The sequence below is a fragment of the Barbus barbus genome, assembly GCF_936440315.1.
Source record: "Barbus barbus genome assembly, chromosome: 16".
Taxonomy (NCBI): Eukaryota; Metazoa; Chordata; class Actinopteri; order Cypriniformes; family Cyprinidae; genus Barbus; species Barbus barbus.
In genome coordinates this window covers 5,272,495-5,295,559 of record NC_136744.1, presented here as the reverse complement: position 1 = coordinate 5,295,559, position 23,065 = coordinate 5,272,495, and the positions used below count along the sequence as shown (strand labels likewise).

General features: G+C 38.6%; 1 protein-coding gene across 1 annotated transcript in view; it reads left to right on the top strand.

Annotated features, from left to right (window-relative positions):
• The first annotated feature begins 11,611 nt into the window (after nucleotides 1-11,611).
• LOC306882817 (calcium uniporter protein, mitochondrial) overlaps nucleotides 11,612-23,065 on the top strand; it is a 78,333-nt gene continuing 66,879 nt past the window's right edge. Inside the window, exon 1 of the mRNA XM_079437730.1 lies at nucleotides 11,612-11,802. Coding sequence (XP_079293856.1) covers nucleotides 11,683-11,802 — 120 coding nt within the window. The 5' untranslated portion in view covers nucleotides 11,612-11,682. The remainder of the gene's footprint in view (nucleotides 11,803-23,065) is intronic.

The window sequence follows — 23,065 nt, the reverse complement described above, 5'->3', positions numbered from 1 at the left end:
GCTAGTAGATAGGCTAGATATGCACTTTTGGTTAGCAAAGTATTTATTGCCCATACTTTCGAAAATGTTACACTTTTTTAAAAAATGACATGCGTCCATGAAGAACCTTTACATTCCACAGAAGGTTAGGTGGGGTTGAAAAAAAGTTTGTATTATGTATTATGTCACCTTTTTGTAAAACCAGATTTTTTTTCTTGTTGTGTTGTCATAAATAGGGTGTCACCTTGCCAGAGAATCCAGCTAAACTAGCTTCAGATGGTAGCTAAATGGCTTTTAACTGGTTGAAACTGGACAACAAGCAATTGGAGCCAAAGTCAAGTTGGGTAAAGCTGGTAGACCACCTTGTCTAAGCCAGTGGAACTACATTTATTCATTTAGCTGACGCTTTTATCCAAAACTACATAGCCATGTTCTAAAATAAAGCTTTGACTATAGTTGACCTTGACCACTTTAAGGCAGTATGACTTGATCTTTTCAGCAGGGCCTGGTCACAAACACTTAAATATCTGTGTTCACTTGGTGTGGGGCTGGATATTTGTTTCAGCTGAATGATTTAATTTCCCCTTCAAGACGTCTGGCAGTCTCCCTGCAGATGCAGATGGCTCAATATCAAAAGTGTATGCCCAGAGCACACAATATAAGAGGACCAGAAATAGGCCACATTTTTGAAAGTTTTTCTCCTACATGTATGAACTTGCTTAGAATTCCTTCTTTCTTTGGCCCTCCTCTTTTTCTCCCTAACCTTCTGCTGTGTTTCCTCGTAATTCATCTCCTAGTGTTATCCCTCTGCAGAATACACTGTCTTTGGCAAATTTCCTCTCTGGATCAACCAACCGTGAAACAGGATCGGAGCTTGGGTGCATAGAGGATCCATCTATGCTAACTATTCTATTTTGGATGCTCTCAAAGACCAGATTGTTTGAAGTTAAATGTGGATTTATAATTTAGTCTGTGTGAAGCTTGGCTTTCTCACCAGGTTATAAAGAGTTCACTTTTTGCCATAACCCACTAAATAACTGCTCCTGGTGTGTGTTCACTGCTGTGTGTGCACTTTGGATGGGTTAAATGCAGAGCACAAATTCCGAGTATGGGTCACCATTCTTGGCCGTATGTCACGTCACTTTCATATTAGCCACTGTTAGCCTGCAAGATCTAGTTACATCAAAAGATTCAAGTTAAACACTGGGCAAACAACTGCAGGTGCATTGATATAATAACAAACAGTCAAACAGTGACAGTGAATTAAGACACTATGAAACCTAACTTTAACTTTAGTACATACAATCCATGGAGTCTTAACTTGAAGTCTTAAGGTGACTGCACGATTTAACCAATGAAATCAGCTGAGGTCGAGGGTCTGCATTTGATTTCTACCTTTCAGAAGTTTGGGGTCAGTAAGGGGTCGATAGGGTGTTCTGCCAGTTGGTTATTTACTGGACTAAGTCAATGTGGTTATCTATGGTTTATATATATATAACTTATATTCAAATTAAATTAAAATGTTACAAAATCTATTTTGAAATAAATGCTTATCTTTTTGTATTCAAAAGATTCAGAAGAAATGTTTCTTCTTTTTTTAAAAATAAATAAATAGTCATGGCAACTTATGTTTTTACATTTTTTAACTAATCAAAATAAGTTGAACAATTTCAATTTAGTTTCATTTAAATTTGAAAATCAACTTAATTTTTCAAGCAGGTTTAATGTAATTGAAGTTGAAATGACTTGTACAACCAAGTTGATTATACCTAAAAATTTAAAGTAGCAACTAAACATAGGTTTTTAAGTTGAAATAGGTGGTAATTGTTTACTGTGTTGAGCCACAAATCTGCAAATTAGAATGGTTTCTGAAGGAACACGTGACACTGAAAATTCTAAAATATATTTTATAGTATATTACAATTGAAAATAGTTTATTTTTAATTGTCATAATTTTTTCACAATATAGTTCTACTGTATTTTTGATCAAATAAATGCATAAGAGTCTTCTTTCTTTTTTTGTTAACAACTGTTTATTGAGTTTTATTTTGTGGAGCAGTAGTGCAAAACAAAAATCAGCTGTACAAATTTAAAACCCATCCCACCCCTTGGTAGAATAGCAAATAATAATAATAAACACATATTAATTAATTTTAAAGACTGTACCATCTGCGACAGCTGAGGAAATTCAGGGTCTCACCAGCAACCCTGAAAACTGTCTATTCAGGGACCATAGAAAGTGTATTGACTCTTGCATCTCAGTGTGGTATGGAAACAGCTCCAATCAGGACTGCAAAGCACTACAGAGAGTTGTGCGCTTAGCTGAGCGCATCTCAGGGTCTGCTCTCCCCTCTCTGCAGGACATCTACCTCAAACGCTGCAAAAGTAGAGCTGTCAAAATCATCAAGGACTCTAATCACCCATGAATCTTGAATCTTGAGATGCTATAGAACCGCCCATAAATAGTTTCATTCTAGCTGGTCAAAAGCTTTCATCGCATCTAGAAATAATACTGCGCAAGGAGAGGACAAACTATTATTTGAATTAATAATATGCGTAAGTTATCCGAAGCTGAGCTGTTTGGTTATGATGAACTAGCCTATTCATAAATTTCTCTAGATGACGAGATAGTACTTTAGCATATAATTTAACATCAGTCCCTATCAAAGAAAGTGGCCGGTAACTAGAACAGGAAGTCGGATCTTTATTTTTTTTAACAAGAGAGACATTACAGCTATATTAATAGATGGGTGAAATGAGTGAGTAACTGAAAAATGTATCATATCTAACATGATGGGGCCTAAATCCGACCAAAAAGTCATATACAATTCGACTGGAATGCCATCTATGCCTGGGGATTTCCCCTTGTTCATAGATCGAATTGCTGACTCCAGCTCCTGAAGAGAGATCGGTTCAGCCAGGTATTCTGAATCTGAATCTGACCGCCTAGATAAATCAAGGTTGGACAGAAAAGATGCAAAAGAGTCAGGGTCACCATCAGCAGAAGAAGTATAGAGGTTAGAGTAAAAAGAGTGAAAGGCGATATTAATGTCTTTTGGGTCTGTCATTGGGATTTCACTGCTGGTAAATATTAGCAAACTTTTCACTGTTGCGTAATCTTAGGGCTAAAAGGTGGCTTGGTCTACTCCCTTGAAAATAATAATTCTGCCTGGATCTTTGGATCAGGAATTCTGCCCTGGATCGAAGTAATGAATTGAGTTCGGACCTAACCGCCATGATTTTACTGAGTGTATTGTTTGAGAAACAATGCTGATTATCTCTAGTCAGATTCTGGAGCTGTGATTCCAGTTCAACTATCTTTTTGTGTCGGTTTTTCTGAAGGAAAATGAAAGTGAACGTTCAATGAAATTGAGTTATTCCTTATAAACCCTTTAACTGCATTCCAAAGTGTTCGAGGATCATCCACTGAGCCTTGGTTAATTTCAATAAACTCAGCAAATTTATTTCTGAATTGACAGCAAAAATCTTCATCCTGTAACAATTTAGGGTTAAATCGCCATCTAGGTCGTCCTTTTCGGAACCTTCAGGCAATCCAACCAGACGCAGATTGCTGTGCCTATTGCGATCCTGTAAGTCCACAACCTGTTGCTCGAGCGCGGCAACGCACCTATCGTGATCTGCGACGACTTTCTTGTGTTCTCTCATCTCCCCTGTAAGAAGATCCAGTTTAGAGCATAGCGACTGAACAACTAACATGTGAGAAGCGAACTCGTTCTGCATCGCCGTCAACTCGGTTCTTAGAATATCCTCAAAGTGTGTAACAGTGTTCGCCATCTTGTCCACCATATCGCTTGAGTTCGGTGACTTGGATTACTTCTTAATCGGAGAAGCCGACGGAGACAACTCCTGATGTTTACGACTGCACGCCACCAGGTAGAGCACCACCAATGAATAAAACTTAAAACAAAATGACAAAAATCAGCAAAAAGAGGCCAAACGTACGAAGCTCTACTCGAGTGCAACTACGTTCATGAGCACGTCACGTGACTCCCGAGTCTTTCAAAAACATACAAATCATATTGACCTCAACTTTTTTGTAAGAAGCTATACTGACTCACCTGTATGGCCAAGAGAAAATGTAATTGTACATGTAGGAATATATTGAATATTTGCAAATATATTTATAGCCAGCCATCATATAATCATTCTTTTGTTGTAGTTAGTTGCACTTGTAGTTAGCATTAGCCACAGTCAAATTATGAAATGGATTTTTTTGGAAGATATTTAAATATGTTTTGACGTAAAGAGGACCAGACTTTATGCCTACAGTCAAAAGTCTGGCTATGTAGTCTATTCATGCAGAAGTCTCACTGCTGTTCAGAAATAACCACAGGCCACTGACTGTTCTCACATTCATTTTGCGAGTGGAGCCAGACTGGAGACGTGTCTCATTTTAACCTCACTTCTCTGCACCCTTTTGCATCTCTATAAATCTCCATACACGTCTCCATGGTGGCCATAATCAATTTTTAAGTGTGCATTTTAGTTCAGATCCAACTACTCGCCAGTGGTACAGTCATTCATGAGGTGAAAAATAGAGCAACTCACAGCAATATTTCAATTCAAGTCTATTTGAGTTTATCAGAAATGTAATTTGATCTGTTGAGTGCTCTCATAGCATATCCAATTTCTCTGCTGTCAGACTGACAGAATCTCCCTCCTAATCATCGAGGCCTTCTAGGTGGCAACTTTAAGCTAGAATAAAACATGATGTTTTATTGTTCAATGCCAAAAAGTGTACATAAAAATAAAGCCTTTAATAATCAGGGGCTGTACAGGGCCTTTGGCTTGGTTTTAAACATATTATTATTGATTTTTGGGGGGAGGAGATGTTATACGCTATAGTGCTCAGTATTTATGCTGCATTTACATGGAACAAAGTTTTGATAAATCTATTTTCTCTGAGTTTGGAGGAGGGGATGGTGGTAATAAAAGATCAGAGAGGATGCCATTTTGAAACCACAATGGGCACAGAGTGGTGGCCCTGATAATATCTGCACGCAAATTCATCTTTATTACAATAGACCTATTCAGATCATACGCCTACAGCATGACCAAGCTAGCCTTATTGGCAGCATATGGGCCCTCATCTCTTTTGTTTTTATTCCTTTCCATGTTTCTTTATCACAGGAAAGTGTGCATGGCAACAATGACAGTATTGTGTCTGTTATATATATATCTATATATATATATATATATATATATATATATATATATATATATATATATATATATATATATATTATATTTTAACCATTTGTTTCTGAACTTTCTTAACATTGACAATACTTTTGAATACTTCAGAATGTTATTGCTCTAAAAATGATGAGACAGATGACCATTTCACTAAACTGGGCAAAATTATATGTACACCAAGGACATATTGTAACACAAACACACACACACACACACACACACACACACACACGCACGTGTGTTTGTTTCATTATATTAGTGAGGACGTTGCATAGACTTCCATTGTTTTTATATCAGGTTACACACACACACACACACACAGAAGGATCAAAATTGTTTGACCTATGACCTCAAAGCTAACAGACAGGCTAAAAGCCACAAAACACTCATTGTGATTGACAAAGATCTCTAAACAGAGGTAGAATTTGCTCATTCAGAATTTTTAAAACCAGAAAAAGCAGAGCTCTTATGATATTGTTGACATAGAAGTGTAGCCGATGTTGTTGCTTTGGCTATCTGTCATCTGCGTGTGTGTATGAAAGAAAGAAATGGACTCGTGTTACACGCTGTTAATCAGGTGTGTGTGATAGTTCCAACAGAACGAGTAATGCAGGTTCAGATTTCTGCTTATCTTGTCCAGTCACTATGTGTGTGTGTCAGAGGAACGCTCTGCCATGCATGAGAGGGAGGCCGAGTCATCAGGTGTTCAGGCGACTAAGAGTCTAATGAATGGAAATATGTGCTCTTTAATAAATCAGTTCTCTCATCCAAGTATTTGTACAGTGGTGTGGATGAATATTTCTCACTCCCTTTCTCCCTTGATTCTCTTCTGAGCCTTGGGAGCGGTGCATTCATCAGGTGCTGACAAATGCTTCCTTGTCGCTGTGGTTACCAGTCCTTATGTCCTCTCCCTAGACATGACTGTGCTCCTGAAACGTGACCTTGAAATGAGGCGTTGAATACCAAGTACGCTGTTTAAGGAAAGATTAAAGTGCTTTATTTTTTATTTTTTTTTAAATATATGTCAGTTTAAATTATTATTGTTTTAGAACAGGGATCTCCAACCCTGCTCCTGGAGAGCTACCGTCCTGCAGATTTCAGTTCCAACCCCGCTCCAACAAACCTGTCTGAAATGAACAAGGAGCCTTGAAGACCTTGATTAGCTGGTTCAGGTGTCAGGTTGTTTGGGGTTGGAGCTGCAATCCGTAGGATGGTAGCTCTCCAGGAGCAGGGTTGGAGACCCCTGCTTTAGAACATTATATTCGCTCACACTTTATTTTAAGGTCCAATTCTCACTATTAACAAACCATTGACTATAAATTTTGCCTCGATAATCTCCTAATTTGCTGCGTATTAATAGTTATTAAGGTAGTTGTTAAGTTTAGGTACTAAAGGATGTATTTTATGGTCATGCAGAATATGTGCTTTATAAGTACTATTAAACAGCCAATATGTTAATAATAGGCATGCTAATAAGCAACTAGTTAATAGTGAGAATTGGTCCCTAAAGGGTTACTGTCACAGAATGACCCTCGGACAAAGGAATAAAGGTAAAGCAGGTGAGTTTATTGTCAGCAACAGGTGTGGGTGCAGATGAATGGTGAGTGTCCTGAGTGATGTAAGAATGAGCTTGTAACCGTGGTTCTTGGTTCGCAGGAGATCGTGGGACGGAGATGGAAGTAAGCACACACCTCGGATGATGAGTATGATGATCCACAATGCGATGGAGGCTGGAGAGGACATGGAGCTAGGAGCAGAAGGTAACTCTGGAGAAGACACAACAGGTCAGTAAACAAGGTAGGTATCTCAATGTATCAGTAGGATATCATGAAGAGAGTCCACTATGTCTGAACGAGATCGGACATCGAGTGAAGTGAGGTGTGTGCTTATAAATGCTGACTGGTGAGGCAGTTGATGGCTTGCTGGTGCGTGTGATTAATACTCTGGTGATGGAGTGCGTTGTGATTGGGTGAGTGAGCCTGACCGATCTGTGACAGTTACCTTATATTCGTCTTTTTCTTCTTCTCCACCTGCACAATTTTAAGAAATGTATTCATCCAAACCACTTGGCCTCAGGTGTTCTATCTATCTCTTACCTGAAACTTTCAATTATAAACTATCTTTGGTTGCCTTGCAAGCACTTCTGTTTCCTTAAGGAAATGTAAATCTAGTTCTTCTAATTCTTCTCCACAATGAATTAACTGAATTAACTTGTTTTGGAGATAATTTGAACCTTCTGCTGTTCACACAAGATGTGTTCTTGCATCTGCACATTTTTTATTTGTAAAGCTACAGTCACACTAATCACCATGCTTCATTCGTCTTCTGATACATACCAAAGTTCAAGTTTGTACACCTGCAAATTGGCATAGTGCACAGACATTTTCTCATTAGTCAAGCCAGTAGACTGACCTCCTGAACTCTTGGCTGAATTCAAAGAGCACATAAACTTAAAGCTGCACGGTTAGCAGTGTTGCCAGGTCTTAAGTAATGTTGCATGCTTAAAGACAAATTTGACTCACTACTTCATTTTTAACGCAGACATTTGTAACTTGAATGTGCAAGGCTTCTAGTGTCATTCGCTTCCATATTTTTTTACCTGCAGAAAAACTGTTTATTATTTTTTTTGACGTTTTTGACACGTTATGCAGTAAATGTATATCAGTTTTAAAGCAATAAACCAATTAGATGAATCCGAGAGCAGGATAAGTATATTTGCATATAGACAAGAGTGTACTGAGTGTTTTATTAGCAAAAATGTATTGGAGTTATTATGCTCATAAAGATGCCTTCTGTTCAATTCCATAGCACTCACTTTTTTATGTTTGATTTTTATGTTTGATCAATTTAAATGGGGAAATTATTTCCATAAAATATTTTAATGAGGAAAAACAATGGGTTGTATGTAATTTATAGAAGTGACATCATCATAATATTTGTGTGCAGAATTGCAATTTGGCTTTTTTGCAATTTTGTATAGTACTGATAATCTTTCTCTCCCTTTATCCATCTGAGTTTATAATTTTTATATTGCTTCAACTACTACTTTCAGACTATTTTACTGGTATTTCCTTAAGGACATGTTTTGTGTTTCCTGCAGTTGTGTTCAATATGTTACCGTATATCTGCATGTATGAAAGGGTGAGTGAGAGTACAGATGTTTTCTTTTGTTCTTTAATCTAACTTCCTGTCAGCCCACATGCTTCAGATCTAAAGTCTCTGACCACTGGCTGTATACCTTTGGACTTAGTGTCAGCTAAATCAAACCTGTTGACATGACTGAATCACTCCTGTCCAGATTGTCCAGTTAAGAACAGAGCTTGTTTTTCTGTTTGACTTCTATGCCAGAGTTCATCTGACTCATCTGTAATTCATGCAGATTCTCTGATAAGACTCCTGAGGTGTTCTGAGAAGAACCGGCTCAAATACGTGCCCGATTATCTCCCATGGAAACAGAGGAGCGACTCGGAGAGAGTTGTAGGCAGAGAATCAGGATGCCAGCCATGTTTTCCAGCGGGTCTTTAGAGGTCTGTGACTCAGCAACAGGTGTAAAATAAAAAAAACTGTCTTTTTTTAGCCTCAATCACATGGCTCAAGTTAACGAACTGCATAAGCCTTACAGCTGTTGAACGCACATGCAGTCTTCAAAACTGTGACCAGCTGTATATTCAGTTGATAAGCTGAGGATTTTGTGGGTAGATGTTCATCAAAACGATTGCCAAACAATTCAAAAAGTATCTTAGAGTTATTCAAAAGCTCTTATAATATTAATATAAAGATAACATAGTTACCTAATCTGGCAACAAATCCCATAAACATTCAGACTACACACTTAAAAATGAAGATTGCAAAAAAAATGTCCATAAAAGAACCATTTTCAGAACAGAAAGAAACAGTCATTTATGTTCTATCTATTGCATATGATTTTTTTTAAATAAACTTGATTATATTGATTAATGAATGTTTGAAAGGACTTAATATTAGTGTTTTTTTTCCCATGTTCTCTGCTATTTACAAAGAATGTATATAGTGTTACTGGATATTATTAAGTGGTATTAAAGCAAATTCCTAGCTATTTGATGTCATTGAGTACTGTTGGTTATATAAGATACAATTTACAATGTTTATTTGAAATGAAAAGGCAACATTAAAAGCCATTAAATTGCTTTTATCAATTGTAGTCATAAAAATAAAGGCAACAAATGGCAGTAAACCTTGGGAGGAACCAAGGCTCCAAGCAAATCCCATCTGACCGACCTTGGAGACTCACTCCTTGGAAAACATTTGTTAATAGAAGTTTTAAGATAATAGTATAGTATTGAGTGGATTTAAAATATTTGAACATCAGCAAAGATTGCTGCATGGATGTATGCACTTGTCTGTGATTTATGTAAAATTGTTAATGAATGACATGGTAGATTCATGGGAACTATCAATAACAGGCATCTGTTTCTAGCAGAAGTTGTATATGCAAACAATAGTGTTATCCCAAAGTAAAACCCATGTCATCTGTCAATGTGTAATCTAAATAATGCCACTGGTTTAGATCAAGTGCTTTAGACTGATTAGTGATCTTTTGGAGTAGTTACAGCGTGTAGAGTCATTGTAGACGAGCACTCAATCGATGCTTGAACTCTGGAATGTGTAGCAACAGTTTACAGGGTGTGACCATGCAACCTTTGAACTGACCAAAACACACGTTTGGAAGCCTCAATTGTGTTTGGCTGCTTAGTGATCCTTTGGAGATCAGAAACAACAAGCCCTACATGAGGACTCAGAGAAGCATCTGCTTATGCCAGTAGATTGAATTTCAGTGTGTATTGTGTTATTGCTTTAAGTGGATTAGGTGCCTTGACAGAGTATATTAAATGCGTTTTGGCATTTTCTCATCCTATAACTCCAAAAAAATGTTTGAAGGACAGACTAATAATAGAGACATAATTATATTATGCACAGGGTGGATCAGTTGCCAAGAAGCAAGAATGAATGGCACAGTGGCACTGTGGAACGTCAGGTAGCCTATGAGATGATTTAAAACACATTTCTAGACTTTTTATTGAATGTTTATTGAATTTAGCAGTGAAAATGTAACTTTTTATGACTGTGAAGTACACTGCATAAAGTGTATACAGGCTGTTGCCTTAATATTTTTCTAATTGATCTGAACTTTAAAATGTATTTCATTGGTGTAATCCAACACATTGGTGCAATCCAAGTCTGGTTAATGCAGTCATAAAAAATAATGGCTGTGTCCGAAAGCCTAGGCAGCTGACTTTTGCATGAAGGCACCGCATGAAACTGATTTTGGACAGGCTTCTGAGGCAGCATAACACTTTAATGATCTGCAACAAAATAGAACGGGTTTTGGTGATAACTAAACAAATATTTATTTACTATAATACTGATTTCTTGCTAGAAATAACATCAAAAGTGCAAAATGTTAGTCAGAAATATACATTTACACACAAACTGACCACCAAACGCAACTTTCAGATGCTGACTTTATTTTTTTTTAGCTCGACCATCATGGAATGGAAAGCACGGAATTGGGGGATATCAAAGGCAGCGAAGGATACATCTATGCTGCCTTCAAAATTCGACCAGAAGAAGCTACCTTTGGAGACAGGAAGTGAAGCAGAATTTGGATTCGGATGTGCCTTGATGCCTCCGAAGGCAGCATTTTAGAGCTTTTGGACGCAGCCAATATGTAATTATTTATATAGGCTAAATATTATTATTTATAAGTTCATTGGAATTGTGAGTACAGGGGAACAGTAAATGTTAATTCAAAAATCCATTGATCATCAACCACTATTAAGAATATATAGGCTTGTGTTGTTTATGTCAACTTTAACATGGCTGACAAGGAGGTGATGCACCACCAAGTGATTTCTGGCAAGGCTATCTACCACTCTCTGCAGTGAACAGATATGTAACTCTCTCAAAATACAGAGAAAAAACATTAAGGATTTTGTTTCATGAAAGTTAAATATAGATATGATATAGAGTTAAATGTTATTTTTTCCCCGCGCTCTCTGATTGGTCGAACTGACGTTCTATTCGAGTTGTCAAAACTACAGAATTGCGCGCCTTCTCATTGGACGAAAAGAGTTTCAAGCGGTGCCAGCAGGTAACCGCTCAGCCAATCAAAACGCTCCTTTCATGTTGTCCTAGAGACCGTGGTTTTTCAGTCTACGACTTCCTTATACTGACATTTCAGAGAGTGTTCCCGTCTAACTGTGTCAGAGTTTCACTCGTTAGAATTACAAGAGCTTTTGCTTCGAACGCGGAACTACAGCAACCTGGTTGTGAAACATTTGTGTAGGCTATATCCGTGTCTGTGCGCGTTTGTGTGTAGCGTTGTGTGTGTGTATGAAATATTAGCCCAGCCCAGCAGCCCTTCCTATTTCCCCTCCCTTTCCTCCAACAGTCTCAGTCGGTTCGCCCGCAGCACTTGCGTTCTCTCGGCCGGGTTTCACTCCAGAGATGGCTGCGAAAGTGTGTAGATCGGTCCTCCTCCTGTCCCGGAGCAGCGGAGCCGTAGCCTCTTCTGCTTTTCCTGCATTCGGTGTCTCCTCACAGCGGCATCATCAGAGCACAAGAACGGTGAGTCCCCGGAATGGAAGCCAACCGAGCATGCTGCTGCTGCTGGACAAGGGAAGGGTTGTGAAGGGAGAGATAAGGGGGCTGGGTTCCTCTCTCTGGTGAGGGTTAGATAAAAACAACCCGCCAAGGAAGTGTTTTGGGACGTTTCTGTCCGCATTGAGTGTTCCGTGCATTGCACAGTGATGATCAGCAGTGCTGCATCATTAACCGGTGCACTTTCCGTCGGGCTGTACAAGACGTCTCGTTTACACATTTGGAGCCCGTGTCATGGCTTGACTGGTGTATGCACATCATATTTGAACTTTGCATGCATGCCACAGAATCGCACGCGTGCAATCGGATGCGCTCGTGGGCTCCGTGCATTCCCTTCCAGGATAACCTTGAAAGCAACAGTGGTCTCAACTTTAACGCTGACTCCGAGACACATCGTGCGCTCTCCGTGATTGATTACAGTGGCATTGGACCGCTCCAGTAATTTCAAGCATGCAAAGCGTGTTCTTTCAATGTTTGCAGAACTGTGTGTGTGTGTGTGTTAGATTCACTGCAGTGTCCGATTGTGTGAATGTGCATTGAGAGAGAGAGTGACAGTGCGGCAGGACTCTTACGTTCACACAGGACGTTGCCTTCAAACGTTTTCAAGACGCGTTATAAAGTTCTTAACTTGACGCGCCGTCTTAAAAACGCAATGTAACGTCCGACGCATGCGTACTCGGAACAACAAATGAAAAAAAGCGCAGACCTAACGCAAGAATGCGTAACGCCCCCTGCTCGTATGAAGAACTGTCATTGTTGGGTAAAAAGGAGTACCCTATACGCTCCCTCACGGGCATGCATGTTCACTTCAGTTCTTCGTTTAATTATGTCACTCCTCCTCTTTACTCACACCCCCCTCTCTTCCTTTCTGCGGGTGTTTCCCGTTTCCAGCGGCAAGCCTGTGGGTTTTCCTTTGAGCAAACTACAGTGCGCATTGCTCAATGGCGCTCTAGCATGCTTGGAAGCTCGTCAGCTGGAAAGAAAACGTACAGGCAGTCCTTGAGACACCATCATAGATTTTGATTTGACCAACCATCATGACTTTCAAGTCAAAGTGAGAAAATGTGAGGAGGAAGGCAAGGAGTTGCCTTCCAACAAAGCACTGTGGCATTTCCATGAAGTTATAGCTGTTTTTAAACTTAGCACAATTCACATTTAGCACAATAATCAAAATTATTACTGTATTAACAACAATGCTATCCACTAGCTAGCTAGCTTGCTAATGGATGTGTATATTCTTACAAACTTGTACTTAATAACATGTTTTTGGACAAGCTGCCATTTTGGACCATAGTTAAAAAAAAAAAAAAACTCTGGCTCATTGGAAAAACGCCCCTGTAGCAGCATTTCTGCCGAAACGATATTGCATTGTTTCAAGACACTTTCATAGTGAAGTGTCCCGCTTAGTTTGATCTGAAACGTGAATTTGGCAACATTCTTTTGCATTGCTTGTATGCATCACGACACTTTGGAAATTAAATGTCCAGTGAATGATGCTAGGAGGTTAATTCTGTATTGATGTTAACATACCACGTATACTAAACTAATAGTGCTAACAAAAAGTAAACATGAGATAATATGCATTTGCGTATGCGTAACCATGCCATTTTCACTTGCTTCTACAAGCTGTTTTATCACGACTCGTGTTTCAGAGTGCTCTGCATCAAGTGCAGTGCTGTACCAGGTGTGCTACCAAGCAAGTTTACCATATCAGAAATATGGAGCTATGTGATACAAATAACAAAACTCGAATTATTCACTATGCTAAAAGTGTTTTGAGGACATAACACAGTATTGTGCATGGAACCATGCAAAATATTGTCTTTCTTAATCGATAATGCAGAGAATTGTGTATGTATACTTTAAATTCTGTGATGTATAAATCTGATAATCAAACAGTACTATGATAAATACTGGAATACTTTCTGATTCTGATGGTGTCTCCTCAGGAGTTTTCTTTTTATGGGTTTTCCTGCCAAAGATATGGGTGACTTGGAATTTAAAGTCTGAGCTTAAACTAGTATTTGCTTTTGATGAGATTGCAGCATACAAATAAATCTGTTAGTTGTTTACAGAACCATACCACTTAGATTGGCAGAAAATCACAACAGCAGACTCTCACATCCTACTATGGATTAAGCAGTCCCAATTTGATCATCAATCTTGTGTGTCTCTATTTATTTCTCTCTGGGCAGTAATGTTTGTGACTCTGTTGGCATTTATAGTGTTCCCCAAACCAAGCATGCATAGCCTCTTACGGTGCTTGGCACAAACCTGTCTGGCTGAGACACTGCAGTGACAGGTCTTGGAGAGCAAGGCCATGCTGCCTTCATCTGTTCATCACATGCTAGCTGAGCACCAAGTCTCGAAGCACCGTTTCATCATAAACATCCAAAGCACAGCTGTGAGGTGTTTAACGAATTGCTTCAGAACAACGTTTTCCCTAAGGACTATGCACTTCAGTAGAAATAACAAGGCTTTGAGTGTCTAAAACACTTTGAACCTTAGCTGGACACGAGTGCCATGGCAAAACAACATCCTCTTGGATCACTAGCTGAAATACCAGTCGCAGTGTCAGATATTTAGCCTGACTCTGAATCTAGGCCCCTGAGATATGCGCTTAACTATTGTTGACTGAAGAACAAAGGTATATAACCCTGGTGATCACTGTGGTCCACTCCAGTGGCCTATCTTTTTAATCCGGGCAGTGAATTGAGTTTACTCTTGCATCAAGCCTCGAGCATATGCAGAGAGCATGTGTGGAGGGTAAACCTATGGGTAATCCTATGAAGTATAAGGAGTGTGTCCCTTTACATATCTTAGAGATGTTTCTTATAAGATGCAGAATTAGTTTCCAGCCATATGGAAGATCAGAAGTCGTTTTCCAGTCATAATAGCCATTGTACAGTGTTCATGCTCATTCAAAATACACCTGATGAATTAATTGTGAGGTCTGTTATTGGTGTTTTAAACCGGATGATTACATACCAGCGATCACATCATATTGATAAGTAAGCGACTCAAGCAAGTCTATGTGCATAGATTGTTTTTCCATGGCAGCAAATGTAAAACAATAAAACAACTAACTTCCTGAATGCAGCAAAATGCGATGAAGCAGTTTAACCTAGCCTATGCCAACTTTAAACATTTTTGGAAGTTGTGACAATAAAAAAAAAAAAAAGATTATGGTTGCATTTCAGTTCAAATGTGTAAATAAATGTAATTTTAATATAAAACATTATTACATATTTGGATGATTAGTTGTGTGTGTGTGTGTGTGTGATCATGAACATCATCAAACCACTAACTTCCGCTATTTTAATTTTTTTAAATGAACTGGATATGAATTATAACCCTTCCCAGTTTAATTCAATTTGGATTTAAGTGATCCGATTAACTGTTGTCATGATTGACTGGACGGTTTCAGTGATTTCGAATAGCAGGAACAAAAGCAGGTTGGTCTAGAGATTGCAGCTCTCATTGCCCCAGCTGGAAACTCCAGAAACCCATCTGCCCATTGACAGCCAGGGGCGAGATAGTAACTCAGAACTGAACCAGCAACCAGTTTCTGATAGTCCTTAATTATGTTTCAGACTGCGTATCTGAAGCGACAATGCTTTAGGAGCTTCTGAACATGTGACATGTTCCTGTGGCTTCATATTTGTGTAATTTAGATGGTTTGTGGAACACTACTGTGTGTGTTCTGCCCGTCTCTTACGGTGGACAGCTCCATAAAACATTCTCCTATCTTTTATAAGGAATTCTGTTATGTTTACAGATTGCTGTTGGCACACATCTATCCTTTACCGTGATAAAAGAGAGCGCTGCTATGATAGGAACGCTGACAGTCTTAAATTTGTTTAGGTGCATGATCATATCGACAATTTTTACAATTTTATCCCCTTTAAAGCTTTGTCGCCAAATTTATACACAATAAATGGGACAATATTTTAGTTTTGTGAAAAATGGACAAACCAGCCCAATCATGCTGGGATAATTTGCCCCAAATAAGATGATTCTGTGATAATTTACTCACCGTCATGATGTTCTGCCCGTGTATGGCTTATTTCTTATATGTATCTGTACAATAAAAGATAACGGGGTCTGATGTTGTTTTGGACCCTATGCTATGGATTAGAACATCTTTGAGAATATCTTCTTTTGTGGGGGTTTTGCACTTCTCTAGTCAAGTTATGCTTGCCTTTGCAAACACACCTAATAATCAATATATGGATGCTGATTAGACGGATTAGGATCTTAAAATAGACAATGAATAGTCTTTATCTCTGTTTTAACAACGGAGCGTTTCATTTATTCAGCATTGAGGAATGTCAGTAGGGCAAGCCTCTGGGCTGAATAATAAGCTCCAAATTATGCAATACTGTTCCTTTGTGTAATAAGAAGATGATCCATTGCTTCAGTGTTCATGGTTATGCACCTAATTATGGCTTGGTACAGTTGTGCCTTTAATCATTCTAAATCCTTAGATGCAGTTTTGTAATAGACTATTAGTATTGCATACATTTAGGTAGATGTAAACTTTTGTAAGCTCAACATTTTGTTGCTTTCCTCACAGAAGTATAAACACAAAATGTGTTTCAAATAGGATTCCAATTATTCTTGAGGTTGACAACATCATAAACTTGCACAAGCTGTATCTAATACAGTGGAAGTGGACCGAATAGAATGTCCCAATCCATAAATTAAAATAAAACCCAATGCTGGGTAAAGTATGGACAAACCCAGTGATTGGGTTCCTGCCCAGAAGGTTGGGTTATACATTTAACCCAACTTTTGGTTGAAAACAACCCAATCGCTGGGTTTGTCCATATTTTACCCAGCGCTGGGCCGTATTTAACCCAGCGTTTTTTAGAGTGTAGTATTCATAAAACAGTAGATGAAAAGGATAACCTGATATTGAGATTTTGAAGTATGCAGTGGATTCTTGATTCATATGAGGCCACAGACAAGGCATTATGAATTTCAGACACATGCACCTGATGCTGTAGGACACATGACAATGCCATTATGGCGGATGTACCGTATCTGGATTTCATTCATACTACATGCATTCATCCATACTTTTTAATGGTTGTGAAGTTTGCTCCATAAATGTTGTTCTTTCTAGACAGAATATGATTTAGGAACCAGCTACAGACATGTTTTTAGGTTCATTTCCGTGAAATCTAGTGAGCTGACTTGCGGGCTCCTGTTTTCTCGAGCATAATTCTGTATGGAACGTCAAATGTATGTGACCCATTTGAAACTGTTTAAAACAGGATCTGTTCCTCTCCTTAAGACTTTTGACAAATTATGTCAGTGCAGTTTTCCATTTACATGTTGCTAACAGCACAGTGCTTTAATATGCATAACATTTAGCCAAATGTAGTCCTTTTTAATTTTATTAGCAATATTTTTGGCATTAAATCAATAAAGTATTATAATAAAAAAACACATTTCTTGCTTGCAGTATTTTGGTTGATTTATTCACAGTGCATTTTGATATTTCAAGGATACAATAAATGAATTAGACTAAAATATGGTGACCTCTTTGTCACTGGAAATTTACTAGATTACTAGATTTTGGAACAGAGCCACTGATTCTGTTTAAATTTATGTCAAAATCATGCAATTTATGGCAAATATAAAGTTCAGCTTTAATTTAAGGAAGACCTTGTCACTTACCTCCATATGCAATATTGTGTCTTACAGCCACCTTAATCAGTTTAAGCATTTTAAAATTAGCTGGTTCTTGAGTGTGGAGAGGACAGGGGCGTATTTAACATTCTGGATGACAATATTGAAGGTTATTAGAGCTGCTTTTAGTATAAGTGCCCTTACATGAAAGCTGGACCACCTCGTTGCTATTGGGCAGCACACTGTGCTTTCCTATTGCCCGTAGGTGCAAGTCATGCTTAATGCAGGCAGTAATGGAGGCCAGTGTGAGTAATATGATGATGGATGAGGAGGCGGTTGGTTACCCCTCTGCTCTGATGTTTCCCCCTAGATTCTCACACTATTACAAAACCTGGCCATCTGAGCGGTTGGTGAATATTGGACACACTACAATGTCATTACTTTTGACAGGAAAACAAATCTTTCTGTTCATTGAGGATCTGCATCAGCTCGGTAAATTAGGCTTGTAGCCGAAGGTCACGTAAAGGTTTTTACACTTTATACATATCTGTTTATAGGTTTGCAGTGATGCATATTTTTAGTCATTCAAGGTCATATTTCCAACCTGCGTGTCTACAGTACATCCGCACCCTGCTTTTATCACTTCTGCACTTGCTTTTGCATTCTTCTTTTTATATCTGGACATCGTTATTAACCCTCCTCTGCTAATTTTCATTATTCACCTTTTATGTAATTGCACAACAATAAATGAAATTTGATTTGAAGTAGTTCATCATTTGAAGCACTTCGCTGGAAATCCATAAAAGAGTTTAGGAAAAAATCTTCCTGTCCAGACTGTAATGTGAGCATCTGAAAATATTGCCTGCCTGTCTGGCAGACTTTAAACCCTGTCATCAGAGTGGGTAATATTAAGCCAAGTTGTGGAATGTATCCATGGAATATTAATTATATTAATTTAAGCATGAAACTGGCAATGAAGATATTTGAGTGTTAGCCTATAACTAGGTTGTCATGCTTCCAGAATGTCCATAGTCAATGTGAATGCAAGTAAAATATGCATAACTAATATTAATGTTCATTAATATGAACATCATATAGCTTGTGGACTTCAAGTATTTGTCAGTGTTACAAGTTTTCCAAGTAATTATGCATAAAACAAGTAAAATCAGTAATTAAGAACAATTAATCAAACTAAAAATCAAGCAATGGAGCACATACAAACAACAGAAAAAAGATCCAAGAGAAGTAAACAAGTGTTTAAAGTATGCAGCATTATCAAGTAAACACTGAGAAATAGAAGCCTATGATATTTTGACACCAATGTGTTCACTTTGCATTAAAACCTTGTCAGTACAGGCAATTTAGACCGAGAAGTGAATTTGACATTACTGCATGGGATGAACACTTTTTTTTATTTAAGTATGTACTTGGCATGTAGACTGCACAGAGAATCTGGAAATGAACAGATCTGCACTGATTGTGTCATAAATGTTTGCATATTACTGAGGTTTTGAGTGAGATTACTTTATTAGCTATTTGCATTTCCAGCCCTTGTCACTCTTATCAGAGGATTTTTATGGCTTGTATCTTGTTCGCATGCACTGCCTAGTTAGCCATAGCATTACAAGGGTGTACCCGTTTGAAAGACCCATGCCACCTTCTGCCTTTTACTTTTCCCTCCCCTTTTGTTCGTAATGGCCATGTGGAATTAATAAGGGTGGATTTATGATGTTTTTAAGCAGGTTTTACGATGGTCAAAGAAAATTGGTGCTTTTCTTCTCAGTGTTGGTTTGAGGTCTAAACTTATGGAGGTTTGTGAGAAGCCCCTGTGCAGGACTGATCGATGTGCAGGGCATTGACATTTGCAGGCTTGTTGTGTTTGTTTTGCAAATTTAAGGGAGACACAGTATACAGGATTCTGCGCTAAAGGCCTCACTTTGTTGGTGGATGTTAATGAGACCCTGATCGCTTGTCGCAAGGTCAGAGGGGCTGGATTTGGAATTTAGAAAGTACTTAAAAGTATGTAAATCTAAAGTGAAACCATCAGAGGACGTATTGAGGGGGAAATAAGTGGAGAAGTGACACGCAGTGACCTTGCTAGTGGTTTTGTGGTGGATCTGTTGTAATGTCAACAGTTCATGTTGTGTGAAATACTTCTGCCTTGTATTTCAATGTAATAGGCCACATCACATGGGAATCGTCTTCAATGAATGTAACACACAATGGGCAGACAGAAAGAAAACCGATCACATAATAATCTGAAAGAAATTTGTCATTATGGCATAGAGTGAGTTTCTTTCACACAAAAAGAGAAATGTACTGGTTTTCCCTATGTATTTTTCCTATGTAAAGAGGAAAAAGATGTTCTAGACACATCAAAGTACTCCATGTAACTTGTGCACTATATTCCTCTTCTGAAGACTGAAATAATCTTTGTATGGGAAAAAGCCCAAAATTCAAGTAATAGTCCAGTTTTTACCTATTAGCTTGCATATTTCAAATTCCAAATGGTCTCATTGCATTGATGTTGCAACATCTTTGACGTCATATTTAAGGTGTTGTGTCTAAAGGTGCCTTACTTGGATACGGACAGCAGACGGCAAACTTTTCAGTGAATAATGACTTGCATTTCAGCTTATTCATTATAAAAAGCTGTCATAATGGTGGGATTAACAATGTAGATCATTATATGGACGAGTAGCTGGTCTTCAACATTTGTCCTTTTTGTGTAAAAAAAAAAAAAAAGTATTAAAGGGTCAATAAAGTAGTTTTCCTGCCCCTTTAAAGTTTTGCTCTTCAGTGAAGCGTGTAAACGGCTTTAAAAACTTCCACAGTAAGCATAAGTCACCTTCATCGAACCTGTTTTAGTCAATTGAGAATACAATGACAAAGGTTGCATGCTTCAAGATGAATAATCATGAACGGACGGGTTAAGGGAAATCTTTACTTGCATATTATACTGGCTAATTAGTGCAATTAAAATTTCACAGACAAGCCCAGCCGTCCACATGATGACCTGAAATCTGTGTTTACACCGTAATGAGTTACCACAACAACAGCGCTCTGCCAGATTTACCATCGAGCGCTTGGAGAGCGCCATAAACAAACAATCCAGCTCTGACTGGCTCAACAGCTGCCATGTTGTGTTTCTAGTCGATTACCCCGACTGACCATTTCTTCAGCATACAGTAGACAAATGTGAAACCCAAGCCGCAGGCTTCTCTGTGATTTCATACCGGCTATCTGATCTCTGTTTGTGTTTTTGCTTAAGTGTGTGTGTGTATTTGACCCAGAAATTCCAAGGACACAGTTGCTCTGCAAGCTCCCATCTGACTTCCTTGTCCTGCCAGGCCGGTCGTGGATCTCTCGGTAGGCTGTCTGCACCACGACCTCCTCCCCCATTGAATAAAACGGGAATGGGAGGGGAGGCAAATTCTGTGGTGCTTGATTACGTCCACTTAAGCTCTGCTTCACAACAGGAAATCGATATAATTACACAAAAGCTAAGCATGTTAGGGAATGGGGAGTTTGTTCAGGAGAAAGGTGACCGTAGGAATGAAAAGAATAGAAAGAAATGAAAAGAATGAGGAAAATTTTACCCAGTGGAAAAACAAGAAAAGCAAAGCATCCTACAAAAACTGATCTGTTAACCTTTGGGGCTTGATTTTATTAACTGTAACAAAAGCAGCCTTATACACTGGCCTCCTCTGGAGATGTAAGATTGGAAAACTAAAGCTTAGACAACGACATGCGGATTCGGTCCACTCAGATGTGCTTTCACGTGTCTATGTGCGTTAGTTCAGTGAGTTAGACTGTAGGGTTAACTTGGTGGTGGACTAGAGTTTTGATCCACATCTTCTTTAAAGTTACTGCTGAGATCATGACTGATTATCCTGGCATCCCATGATTTTCGGTCAAAGATTTAGCTTCTTTTATGTAGTCATTGGACAATCAAAGGGACTCGTTGCTTTAGATCCGATCCAAAACTTACCTTCTAATTCACTCTGTTACAGTTTATGTTCACAGGGTGCTCCTGCTCTTTTTTTTTGGTGAGCTTCAAGTGACTAGGAGCAGGAGGGCAAAATCAAAGGCAGATGCCCTACCAAAATCTTGCCTTTAGCAAATTGGTATAAGGCTGAGATTCGCCCACTGTTACTTCATAAGATGATGCACGTTGTGATACATTAGTCACAATTTATCACCATGCATCATGATATAATTATTTGAGACCAGCTGAAACTGTGCCTTACTTGTGAGAGACAGAAATTAATCTGCCAGATCGGTTTCAACATCTGCCGCATGGTTCTCGGCACAATATGCTGCCTTATTTTCAACACTGCTTAATGCTGGTTTATCATCTTTTAAATCTGCACTTTTAACCTTGGTTATGCAACATTTCACACTTGTCATATTGAATGTATAAAGTGTGAAACAATGTTAGAATGCAGTAGGGGTTTAAGATTTTGAAGCCCAAACAACTGCATCCATACATGACTCTGGGGGATCAATAAAGGCCTTCTGAAGTGAACTGATGCATTTGAGTAAGAAAAATATCCATATTTAAATCTTTATAAGCTGTAATCTCTAGCTTTCGCTAACTGTTGTACGTGCATTCATGAGAGGGTGTTCCAGCGGATGACGTAGGCAAACACGGAAGCGAATTAGAAGTACAAAACAAGGATTTGTGAAGGAAAAATGTCATATGATTTCAATATAACCTAAGAAGAGACTGGTTTTCTTTTGCTTTCAAGGGGTTATCGGATGCAAAATCCACACGTGTTGGCAGTGCGTGTACACAACCACCCTATAATGATAAAATCCAACCAGTGTTTTTTTTTTTAATCCAGATAAATAATATTCCCTTTCTCAAATCAAGCCGTTCTCAGAATCTTGGCTGTGTCACGTCAGACAAACCCAGGCCCATCCCACGATTGTTGATTGACACGGCCGTCTTACCTTAGTCCTGCTCTGAGTGATCTGTCATCAGTCCGCAATTGTTTCGACAAGAATTGTTTGTAGACAAGAATGTCTCCTAAGGGATTGAGGTGTTTTGTTGTTGGATGTAATTGAACATAGCAGATGTCATTTACTCCCGACATCTGATCCACTGAAGACACAGTGGAGTACATTTGTTTTTGAAGGGGATTTGTACTCTGATCTACCTAAATGCGTCTGTTCACGCAAATCACTCGCGATTCAGCTTCGCCTACAGAAGAAGCAAGTATAATTTTTTTTTTTTAATGAATTTTGCAAATCGCCTTTCCTAATAATGTGCTAGTTAGAAAGTTTCACGATGAATGCAGCTAAAGTTTACAGTCTCTGTAAACTCTGTAAATTGCGCGTCACCCCAAGGAGGAAGAGGGGCGGGGATAGCAGAGCTCATTAGCATCTAAAGGGAAATACACTGAAACGGCTTGCTGTGAAAAGAGCTGTTTTTGACAGGGTAAAAAGGGTGTTGTTTTACCCTACCACTGAGAAATTTTAACCAAAGTATGTTATAGACTTTTCATCAAGACCTTAAAGAATCATATCAACTTGTGGAAAATGGGCATCCGATGAGCCCTTTAAACAAAACTTGGTTCTTATGAGCCTA